The sequence below is a fragment of the Littorina saxatilis genome, linkage group LG8 (assembly GCF_037325665.1).
Source record: "Littorina saxatilis isolate snail1 linkage group LG8, US_GU_Lsax_2.0, whole genome shotgun sequence".
NCBI lineage: Eukaryota > Metazoa > Mollusca > Gastropoda > Littorinimorpha > Littorinidae > Littorina > Littorina saxatilis.
In genome coordinates, this window is record NC_090252.1 from 45,706,818 (window position 1) to 45,719,317 (window position 12,500).

Sequence of the window (12,500 nt, forward strand, 5' to 3'; positions counted from 1 at the left end):
TTTATGCTATGTTCTTACATGATACAGTCGCCATTGTTTTTATGCTATGTTCTTACATGATACAGTCGCCATTGTTTTATGCTATGTTCTTACATGATACAGTCGCCATTGTTTTTATGCTTTGTTCTTACATGATACAGTCGCCATTGTTTTTATGCTATGTTCTTACATGATACAGTCGCCATTGTTTTTATGCTATGTTCTTACATGATACAGTCGCCATTGTTTTTATGCTATGTTCTGACATGATACAGTCGCCATTGTTTTTATGCTATGTTCTGACATGACACAGTCCGTCGCGATATAACCTTCGTGGTTGAAAACGACGTTAAACACCAAATAAAGAAAGAACATGATACAGTCGCCATTGTTTTTATGCTTTGTTCTTACATGATACAGTCGCCATTGTTTTTATGCTATGTTCTTACATGATACAGTCGCCATTGTTTTTATGCTATGTTCTTACCTCCAGATTAGGCTAACCAGTACGGCCTTGTTATAGAATCTGACTCCAGTTTTTTTTGTAAAACGGAAACATAAATTAGTAGGTCATACAGTTAACGACGCAGCGCCCCTCGTTTCAAGACAATATCTTTGTGCGGCCTATCAAGAGGAATTTCGCAGATGACACCGGAAGAGACTTTATGACGCGTAAGTCACGCGGAGCATTGTTTTGTGACATGCGCAGACCGTTCTCGTCGTGTAAGTGTCTGCCGGGACGGATTGTTAAACGGTACGTGTCGGCGTCTTGACCTGCGCGGAAAAAAGTGCGTCGTCTTCGGCCTAAAAGTGACAGAAAGCGGTTTACCGGTGTTTCGTTATGCTGAAGATTGTCACAAGTTGTCGCTTCGCTCATCCATGTCACTCTACGAAATTAAGCCAGGACAAAATCCCAAACATGCAAAGGAAGCAGGTTAGCTGTTGATTGTTTGTCTATTGGGTGGTTTACAAAAATGTTACCATTTTCAGTTTGATCGCAAGTCTTTTTCAATCAGATGTTGATTTAATTTTGGTAGTTCTAAAAAAAGTTTTAGGGTCGGCGGCAAAAAATAGGGTCGGTCGGGTTACCCTAAACCAACCTATATTTTTATTTGGCCTTATATTGAATTAGATTAAACTGATTAATCTATGTAGTGCAAAAGAAAACACAATCAGCCGTATTATTTTTTTCTCCAAAAATCTCTTCTTCTGTCCATTTTTACACACTACCTCTCCCCCCACACAGGTGAGATATTTTCTTTTATTCTCCTTTTTCAGATTAATCAATCAATCAATGAGTCTTATATCGCGCATATTCCGTGGGTACAGTTCTAGGCGCTCTGCAGTGATGCCGTGTGAGATGAAATTTTATACGGCCAGTAGATTGCAGCCATTTCGGCGCATATTTACCTTTCACGGCCTATTATTCCAAGTCACACGGGTATAGGTAGACAATTATTAACTGTGCCTAAGCAATTTTGCCAGGAAAGACCCTTTTGTCAATCGTGGGATCTTTAACGTGCACACCCAATGTAGTGTACACGGGGGGGAGGTTCGGACACCGAAGAGAGTCTGCACACAAAGTTGACTCTGTGAAATAAATTTCCGCCGAACCTGGGATCGAACTCACGCTGACAGCGGCCAACTGAATACAAATCCAGCGCGCTACCAACTGAGCTATATCCCCGAGGTATACCGTGCAATCGGCAGCAGGTACACACACCCTAGATTTTCATGTATTCTGCCTTTAAAGTGTGTTTCAAAGAGGTTGGCAGTTAGGTCGTTTTTACTAAAAGATAAACCCCAGACACAAAATAGAGGTGCTTATAGTCTTGGTTTAAAAAAACAAAATCACTTTGCCATAGACCAGTGATTGGCCAAATCGTCCGCCCGGTCGCCAGGGGCGAGTGAAAAAATCCGCCGGGCTAGCAGAAACTACCTGGCAACTCGCCCGGCTGGCCAATGAAAATTCTGGTCAAATGCGAACCTTTTGGTTGTAACATGGCTTTTTTGAGCCATATAAACACTGCAAATCAACTGTGGTATGTACCGGGCCAGCGACATTCCTGCCAGGCTAGTGACTTTCTTGAAATTACTCGCCCGGCTGGCGAGTTACAAACTTGAGATTTGGCCATCCCGGGCGGGGATATAGCTCAGTTGGTAGCGCGCTGGATTTGTATTCAGTTGGCCGCTGTCAGCGTGAGTTCGATCCCAGGTTCGGCGGAAATTTATTTCACAGAGTCAACTTTGTGTGCAGACTCTCTTCGGTGTCCGAACCTCCCCCCGTGTACACTACATTGGGTGTGCACGTTAAAGATCCCACGATTGACAAAAGGGTCTTTCCTGGCAAAATTCCTTAGGCACAGTTAATAATTGTCTACCTATACCCGTGTGACTTGGAATAATAGGCCGTGAAAGGTAAATATGCGCCGAAATGGCTGCAATCTACTGGCCGTATAAAATTTCATCTCACACGGCATCACTGCAGAGCGCCTAGAACTGTACCCACGGAATATGCGCGATATAAGACTCATTGATTGATTGATAGACACTCCGGGAAAAAAGACCCCTGACGATCTTACGGTAATCTCTTGCTTTTTATCACTGATTGTCGCCGGCTTCATTGTCAGTTCCCCTCAAAAGCAAGAATCCGGCCGGTAGAATAATCGCACACAATCGCCACGTTCTAGCAATTCTCCATCAAAGTGCTGCACGATCTGTAGTTACCGTGGTCAACCCTGTTTGGCGTCATTTCCGGTAAATACAAAAGATTGACAGCCTGAACTTCGTGGAATTCGCAGGAGGGCAGTCATACGAGGGAAAAAAATGGAAAACCCAATGGCGAAAATGGCTCTCAAATTGGTACAAAAACACAAAACAGCAATAATCAGAACGCTGAACTGATAATTCACAATGAGGATGGTCGATTCGGGGCCGCAAAGCGACGGACGCTAAAGAGAAAATGACGATAGCGGTGGTCATGCGGTTACACGTCGAACAGGTGAAAATTGCTGGGATTGACCAAAGGACAACTGCAATTTCGTCCAAACTAACCATTAGGTGACAGGTACTCTCTCTCTCTCGGATTGACCAAAGGACAACTGCAATTTCGTCCAAACTGACCATTAGGCGACAGCTAGGTCCTCTCTCTCTCTCAAGCCCTTGCCCAAACTGACCGATCGATGTAAGGATGCTAACTGCTTGCCTGAGGGCCGGTACTGGCCGATCATAAGACTGACGTACCAGCAACAGCAGGGGTCCCCACGGACGCCTCTCCCAGAGGGTCTCGGGACCCCCACTTTTAATATTTAGAGGGTCCCGGGACCCCCACTTTGAATTTTTAGAGGGTCCATGGAGCCTCCCAGCGGAGTGTTAGAGGGTCCAAAACTCCAGGGGACTCAAATTCAAAACGTGTCAATGTGCCTCTTAGTGTGTGTGTGTGTGTGTGTGTGTGTGTGTGTGTGTGTGTGTGTGTGTGTGGGTGTGGGTGTGTGTGTGTGTGTGTGTGTGTGTGCATCTGCTTTAGCCTCATTGCTGGTGTTGTTTTCTGCGTGAGACTGGCATTTGTGCTTGCCCCAGACTTAACTGACAACAGTCTGAAAACATCACCAAGGGTACGCACGATAACGTTAATTTATTGCGTCTCTGGAACGCTCGTTTTAGTTTTAGTGCGTCCCGGGACCCCCTCAATAAATTTCTAGCACGTGTTTTGGGCTTCTAGTGCGTATAGGTCGCGGGGACGCGTAGTTTGGGGAGCCCTGACCAGTAAGTTGGGACGTGAAGTTGTTGATTGCAATTTCGCAAGGAACACAGGGCCCTGTACCAATAAAGCTATGCGTCTGTATACGTTACAGAACACACAATTTCTTGACATGTACACTTGAAATACAAAGACTAATGTTGAGAATGTTGAGACATTAATTAGTGTAAACGTATTGTGAAGGACTAATGTCTTGGACAGAAAACAAATGAGGACTTGTACCCAGAACGAAGAACGTCTTGTACGGCGAATATTTAGAGCCTAATTACGTTCACGTTCACAACATTAACAATCCCGACACGCCGAGAAACACAACCGACAAACGCTGAGGATGAAGAAGACGATATCCAAAATTGTTCAGAAACAGTTTCTTGATGCTGAGTAAAATTATGGTACACAACTTAAAACACAAACAAACAAACAAAACATCAAACAAACATGCAAACAAGATATCGCGCAAACAAATAATCAAACAAAACAAATCAGCATACATACATTCAAACAAACAAATAAACACCCATTCACACATCTACAATCCTTGTTTACTGCTCCTGCAGACGGGCGCGGTGGCCTAGTGGATAAGACATCGGCCTCCTAATCGGAAGGTCGTGAGTTCAAATCCCGGCCGCGGCCGCCTGATGGGTTAAGGGTAGAGATTTTTCCGATCTCCCAGGTCAACTAATATGCAGACCTGCTAGTGCCTTATCCCCCTTAGTGTGTACACGCAAGCATGGGACCAAGTACGCACGGAAAAGATCCTGTAATCCATGTCAGAGTTCGGTGGGTTATAGAAACACGAGAATACCCAGCATGCTTCCCCCGAAAGCGGCGTATGGCTGCCTAAATGGCGGGGTAAAAATGGTCAAACACGTAAAAGCGATGGGAGTTTCAGCCCACGAACGAAACAAACAAACTGCTCCTCTAGCCCAAGAAGCGACAAGCGCAAATAACTCTTCATATTTTCAGACAGCCTGAAAGGATGAACAAATTAGTTCGTTGTGTTCACTCTTCTGTCACACATACTTGTGACCTGTGGCGCGTTTCGGAGCGTGGCAGCTCCAATTACGTTTTACCGCCGCGCGTAAGAATCGGCTTGCTCATGGTTTGCGCTGTTCGCATCGTCTAAAGGGCTGTTCAAAAGGCAGACTTGGAACCAACTTGTGACCAACTTAAGTCGTTTGAAAATCGCTCCCGAGTCGTTGAGGATCGAATCGGCGAAACGTCAGCCATGTGAACAGCCCCAACGATTTAGAAAGGACTCGGGCCAGATTCGTCAGCGACTCCAAAACTCAGTTCAATCAATCAATCAATCAATATGAGGCTTATATCGCGCGTATTCCGTGGGTACAGTTCTAAGCGCAGGGATTTATTTATTTCAGTTTCATGCAATTTATATCGCGCACATATTCAAGGCGCAGGGATTTATTTATGCCGTGTGAGATGGAAATTTTTTTACACAATACATCACGCATTCACATCGGCCAGCAGATCGCAGCCATTTCGGCGCATATCCTACTTTTCACGGCCTATTATTCCAAGTCACACGGGTATTTTGGTGGACATTTTTATCTATGCCTATACAATTTTGCCAGGAAAGACCCTTTCGTCAATCGTGGGATCTTTAACGTGCACACCCCAATGTAGTGTACACGAAGGGACCTCGGTTTTTCGTCTCATCCGAAAGACTAGCACTTGAACCCACCACCTAGGTTAGGAAAGGGGGGAGAAAATTGCTAACGCCCTGACCCAGGGTCGAACTCGCAACCTCTCGCTTCCGAGCGCAAGTGCGTTACCACTCGGCCACCCAGTCAACCGCTAGCTCTAGCCACTGAGTTATATACAGACGTATACATCTCTGTGGCTCTAGCCTTCCCTTCTCCGGAAAACAACGAGGACGACCGGACAATCCCGAAAGGCTAAGTCTGGCGAGAATCGCCGCTTAAAACTAGTTTGCGAGTGTGTGCTGTTCACATGGGCAGCGATTTTGATTTGACTTGCCGCCGACAAAAATCGCTTGAAAGTTGGTCACAAGGTGTTTGCAAGTCTGCCATGTGAACAGCACTTAAAGGCATATGTACGCGCTCCCGTGTTTACAAAGTGTAGTTTGCCCATAATCGATGTCAAACGCACCATAAGACCATGTAATGACGATATGTCGCCATGCGCGGACCATATACATGCATTACAGCTTGTTTTAGAGTCTCAAAAACTTTGGATGTAAACAAAGACGCGGAGTTATTTCCCTTGCGTCAACGCTACCTCTGTTGGCAAATCTATAAATAGGACGATCCAGATCAAAATGAAAATTAACATATCTCAACATTGAAGGGGTCCTAGACCACAATATTTTGCAGGGAACTTAATTTAGCATGTCTCCAGCTGTTGGTAAAGCAATTAGCGTGTATAGTCATCGAGTACATATGGCTTTAAGAAGATAGCGCTCAGGCAAACAGAAACGGCGGCCCGCGTAGTGTTTGCGTTTCATTTGTCGAGGACGACACATTCTTTAATACGACGTACGGCTCTACCGCATGAATTGCATCAATTAAGATAAAGTGAAAACAGATTTAAACTCTAGATTAATTTGAAGTAAATTTTGGCTGAAAATGTTTCTTACAACAATCATCTTTCACGACGTTGTTATCATAGCTGTCTTCGTTGATGATCAATGCCTGTTTCGCTGTCAAACTCGATCGCGTCCTTCATTGGTTGGCATTTCGTCCGCCTTCCTGACACACACACTAACACACACGACATACACACACACACACACACACACACACATATATATACACACACACACATACACACACGACATACACGCACGCACGCACGCACGCACGCACGCACGCACGCACGCACGCACGCATACACACACACACACACATACACACACACATACACACACACACGATATACACACACACACACATACACACCCACATACACACATACACACACACACACACTAACACACACACACACACTACCACACACACACACACACACACACTACCACACACACACACACACACACACACACACACACACACACACACGCATGATTCTTCTGCAGAATAGCGAATCGTTGCCCAAGCAAGAAAAGCGATCGGAGAGGTCGCTCACACTAAGAAACGTAGGGCGGAGCATCTAAGGTCATTCACTTTGCCGACGGTCACGACGATGTCACAGCCGCAGTCAAGATTCATATTTCAGGCGCAGAGAGCATATCAAAGAAATCTTCACTCCGCCTTTCGCTTGGAGAATCGTTGAATCTTCTTCTTCGCTCATGGGCTGAAAATACCACGTTCACTCGGGTTTTGTTTTCACAAGTTGTTTTTTGCGTGTAGGACCGTTTTAAACCCGACATTCAGGCCGCTATCCGCCGATTTAGGAGGATGCATTGCTGGGTATTTTCGTTTTTCTGTGACATATATAACCCTCATAGCTAGCTCTAACATGGATTACAGGATCGTTTCCGAGCACACTTGGTCTCGTGTCCACACGAAGTGGGATTTTGCACCAGCAGGTTGAATTAGTTTTTAGTTGAATTGTGCAAGCACTGCTTTTTACATTCAGACAAGTTTTGACTAAATGTTTTAACATCAGTAGAGGGGGGGAATCGAGATGAGGGTCGTGGTGTATGTATGTGTGTGTGAGTGTGTGTGTGTGTGTGTGTGTGTGTACAGCAATTCAGAGAAAACTTCTGGACCGATCTTCATGAAACTGTACATGAGAGTTCCTGAGTATGATATCCCCAGACGTTGTTTTCATTCTTTTGATAAATGTCTTTGATGACGTCGTATCCGGCTTTTTGTGAAAGTTGAGGCGGCACTGTCACACCCTCATTTTTAAACCAAATTGATTGACATTTTGATTAAGCTATGTTCGACGACGTCCGGACTATGGGATTGCATTTCAGCTTGGAAGCTTAAAGCCATATGTACTCGATGACTATACACGCTCATTGCTTTACCAACAGCTGGAGACATGCTAAATTAAGTTCCCTGCAAGATATTGTGGTCTAGGACCCCTTAAATGTTGAGATATTTGATTTTTTATTTTGATCTAGATCGTCCTATTTATAGATTTGCCAACAGAGGGAACGTTGACGCAAGGGAAATAACTCCGCGTCTTTGTTGACATCCTCACTTTTTCAGAGGCTAGAACAAGCTGTAATGCATGTATATGGTCCGCGCATGGCGACATATCGTCATTACATGGTCTTATGGTGCGTTTGACATCGATTATGGGCAAACTACACTTTGTAAACACGGGAGCGCGTACATATGCCTTTAATAATTAGCCACAAGCTGTTTGCAAGTCTGCCATGTGACCAGCACTTAAGAAGATAGCGCTCATGCAGGCAAACAGATTTAAAATTCATTGCATTGTATTTCTCATCTTCTCCTGAATTCAAAAATATATAGATATGTCATGTTTACTCTAAAAATATGCTCAGAATGAAAGAAAATAGGTTCAGTAAGTACTACGGACGCGTGCTTGGCGGCGGCGAGCGTAACCTGTTTCCGTCTTTGGTATGGTTAGCCGAGACTATCTGAATGTAGTCTCGGCGATGATTGGTTAGCGTTGTTGATCTTGACTAAATGTTTTTATATCGCTTCACGCGACTTGTTGTTTATAATCCTCCTGACCCTTGCCGAATTGGTACAATGGTGTCAATTTTAGGATGAACATTTTTTTTAATGAGACACGACATCTTTCTTTCTTTATTTGGTGTTTAACGTCGTTTTCAACCACGAAGGTTATATCGCGACGGGGAAAGGGGGGAAATGGGATAGAGCCACTTGTCAATTGTTTCTTGTTCACAAAAGCACTAATCCAAAATTTGCTCCAGGGGCTTGCAGCGTAGTACAATGTATTACCTTACTTGGAGAATGCAAGTTTCCAGTACAAAGAACTTAACATTTCTTACATACTGCTTGACTAAAATCTTTACAAAAATGGACTATATTCTATACAAGAAACACTTAACAAGGGTAAAAAGAGAAACAGAATCCGTTAGTCGCCTCTTACGACATGCTGGGGAGCATCGGGTAAATTCTTCCCCCTAACCCGCGGGGGGACCAGGGAGGGGTAAATCCTTCCCCCTAACCCGCGGGGGGTAGACACGACATCGATTGAACAAACCAAGACATCTATTCTTGACCCTCCAATCTAACGTAAAAGTTTTGGCGTCAAAAGCGAAGCAAAGTTCGAGAAGACGTCATAAATACATAAATAAATGACGTCACGTACACGTTCTGTCACTTCTCATGTAACTATGTCTCCCGAGAAAACGACTTACTCCGTCGAGAATACAGATTACATTGTATCTCGGCGATTTACTCACCAGACTATGCATGTGTCGGTACCGTATCTCATTAAATGGCCCTTACCTGACACACAACGCCAAGAATCATGAAGAGGAAGTAGGTCATGGAGAAAATAATCATGGAGCTAAAGGTGATGAATCGTCCGAGGTTACACTCCTTGGTAGTCACGTGACATGCAAAAAAAAGACCATGCTAAATGACACGCAAATAAACACACAAAGGACAAACATTGTGCTTCTAAAAACTGGGCACATAGTTACCTGTAAGGCCAAGAAAACACTCAATGCTCCCGATTCTCCGACAGACCCTTTTCCTCCCCTGCCGACCCCAGAATTTTGTTCTTGATACACAATAACCCTTCTTTTTTGCCTTAGCGTGCTGCGACAGCATGACATAAATTTAACTTGAAGGTAACTTAAATTTCATAGACAGACAACAGTAAAAGAAGAACCTAAGCAAACTCTTGCGTTAAGAATAGTTGAAATTGAAGAGCAAAGCAGATTTGTCTGAAGAAAAAAAAAAGATGCAGAAAAAATTTCCCCAAAAGACGCTAAAAAGTAGGACAAAAGAAAAAATATCGACGACTTTAGTGAAATTCAAAAGCTTTTCAAGGACTTTGCCAGTGTAACAACTAGGACTTTTTCTTGTCCTGAATTTTAGAGCCATCCAAGTCGGAAGCCTGAAGAAAAAAAGCATTCCAAACTAAAATAAAAAGGCAGAAGTAAGAGGAAACGGTAACAACAAAACAAAGACGCAAAGAAGCGAGGCAGTTAGAGCGGAAGAAAAAAAAGAAGGTAGACTGCAGGAGTACAGGAAAGAAGAAAAGAATGAAATAAAACAAAGATTAAGATATGCGTTTAAAATATGTTTCACATCAATATTGTCTGATCTCCATTTCGTTGGACTCCATTTGTTTTTTTCAAACATTACGTGTAAACTCACCTTAATGGCGGGGTCCATCATTCCAAAAGGAATGGCGATGATGATGGCGGGGACCAGCCAATCAACGGCGATGGTGCAGAAGACGCTTTTCTTGGTCACCCAATAGGAGTACTTGTAAGGCCAGTGAAGGGCAATAACTCTATCCAAACTCATGGTGGTGATGGTGAAGAGTGTGACGATAGATAACATGGAGAGGATTGAATAACGAGCCTGTAGGGTAGAGAATGATATTTCATTTTCATGTTCAGTTTCATTTTTCATGTTCAGTTTCATTTTTCATGTCATTTTTCATTCTTCATGTTCATTTTCGTTTTTATTGTTCATTTTCCATTCTTTTCTTTCATTTTCATTTTTCTTTTTCATTTTTTATTTTCATTACTTTATTGTCCCAACGCTGAGAAATTCGAGTCGCTTCCTCCCAGTGAAAAGCTAGCAGCAAAAGAGTCGCGCTACCCAGGTATGTCCGTGTGTACCGTTTTCTCGGGTAACTCACCTTACATTCTGCCGTGTTCTTCTTGAAGATGGGCCCATCAACGTCCACGATGACGGAGTGGTATGTGAACCCGAAACCGTAGAGTAGGTCGGTAATAGTGAGGTTGATGAGGTAATACCTCTGCGCCATGCATATGTGCAGGTTGTCGGCGCGAGTCAGTGCGATGCAGCAGACGACATTTGTTAGCGTGATCACTGCACCCCATGTCACTCTGAAATTGTTGAATAAAATGTGTTGTATAAAGAGTTATTTTTACTTTGGAAAGGAAGTAGCAGACGACATTTGCCAACGCGATAAATGTACCCCATGTCACTCTGAAATTTTTGGATAAAATGTGTTGTATTAAGAGTTATTTTTACTTTGAAAAGGATGTAGCAGACGAAATTTGCCAGAATGATCCATTTCACTCTGATTTTTTTGAGTAAATGTGTGGTATTATGATTTATTTTAATTGGGAAAAGATGCAGCAGACGATACTTGCGAGCGTGATCATTGTACCCCATGTCACTCTGAAATTTTGAATAAAACGTGTTGTATTTTGAGTTATTAATAATTTAGAATGGGTGCAGCAGACGACATTTGCCATCGTGAGCACTGTACCCCTGAAATGTTTGAATACAATTTGTTGTATAATGAGTTATTTGTATCTGGAAAAGGACATTTAAATGGGGCACCAGATAAAATTTATAAACAATTAAAATTAAGAATGCAAGCAAATAGCCCAACCAAACAAAAGCACACTTAAAATATACAGAGTAATCAATCAGTTTACCAAGTAATCAATCTGAACCGGTATGCAGGAGTAGAGGTTAGAGACTTTACTCCGGAATAAATTGTACTCTCAATACTCTCAATTAAATCGCTAAATCGCCAGGGGCGAGTAAAAATTCCGCCGGGCTAGTAGAAACCGCCTGGCAACTCGCCCGGCTGGCCAATGAAAATTCTGGTCATTGGTTTTAATATCGAGTTTTCAAGCAATATAAACGCTGCAGATCAACTGTGGTATGTACCGAGCCAGTGACACATTTGCCGCGTTAGTGACTTTCTTGAAGTTACTCGCCCGGCTGACGAATAAAATTTTTGAGATTTGGCCATCCTGACATGATAGAAATATGTCAACTGATCCTGAGATAGTGTTTCCTACATACACTGTCGCCGTCTATATAACCATAAACAACAAGAAATTCCTCCGAGGTAGGAAAAACACCCCCGTCAAAGGGAAATAACCTTCTCAGTTGGTGGCAGTGACTGAGTGAGAATGGTTATTTCCCTTCGACCATTAAGATGTCCCTCTATAAGTCCTTGTATAATTTTAATCCACCAATAACTCCCTAACCGTGTGTTTGACTGGTCCCAATTTTTGTAAGGACCGTCTCAGGAATGTATAGAACCTGTTCACCAAGTTTGGTGACGATCGGTCCGTTCATTCTTGAGATCTATATGCGAACACAAACACACAAACACACAAACACACAAACAAACACATCGACCGAAACCTATACACACCCCTATACCGGGGGTGTAACAAGTCGCGTAAGGCAAAATTACTACATTTAGTCAAGCTGTGGAACTCACAGAATGAAACTGAACGCACTGCATTTTTTCACAATGACCGTAGTCCGCCGCTTGTGCATAACGGAGTGAAACTGACGAGCCGGTTCAGCGCGGTAGTATAGTGGTTTCGCTGTGCTGCATAGCACGCTTTTCTGTACCTCTCTTCGTTTTAACTTTGTGAGCGTGTTTTTAATCCAAACATATCATATCTATATGTTTTTGGAATCAGGAACCGACAAGGAATAAGATGAAATTGTTTTTAAATCGATTTCGGAAATTTAATTTTGATCATAATTTTTATATTTTTAATTTTCAGAGCTTGTTTTTAATCTAAATATAACATATTTATATGTTTTTGGAATCAGAAAATGATGTAGAATAAGATGAACGTAAATTTGGCTCGTTTTATATAAAAAATTATTACAATTTTCAGATT

The 12,500-nt window shown here is 42.9% G+C and overlaps 1 protein-coding gene across 1 annotated transcript in view; it reads right to left on the bottom strand.

Annotated features, from left to right (window-relative positions):
- LOC138974681 (alpha-1A adrenergic receptor-like) overlaps window positions 1-12,500 on the bottom strand; it is an 18,274-nt gene that overhangs the window by 5,191 nt on the left and 583 nt on the right. The window contains exons 2-3 of the mRNA XM_070347400.1: window positions 10,511-10,721; window positions 10,018-10,227 (exon numbers count right to left, since the gene is read on the bottom strand). Coding sequence (XP_070203501.1) covers window positions 10,018-10,227; window positions 10,511-10,721 — 421 coding nt within the window. The remainder of the gene's footprint in view (window positions 1-10,017; window positions 10,228-10,510; window positions 10,722-12,500) is intronic.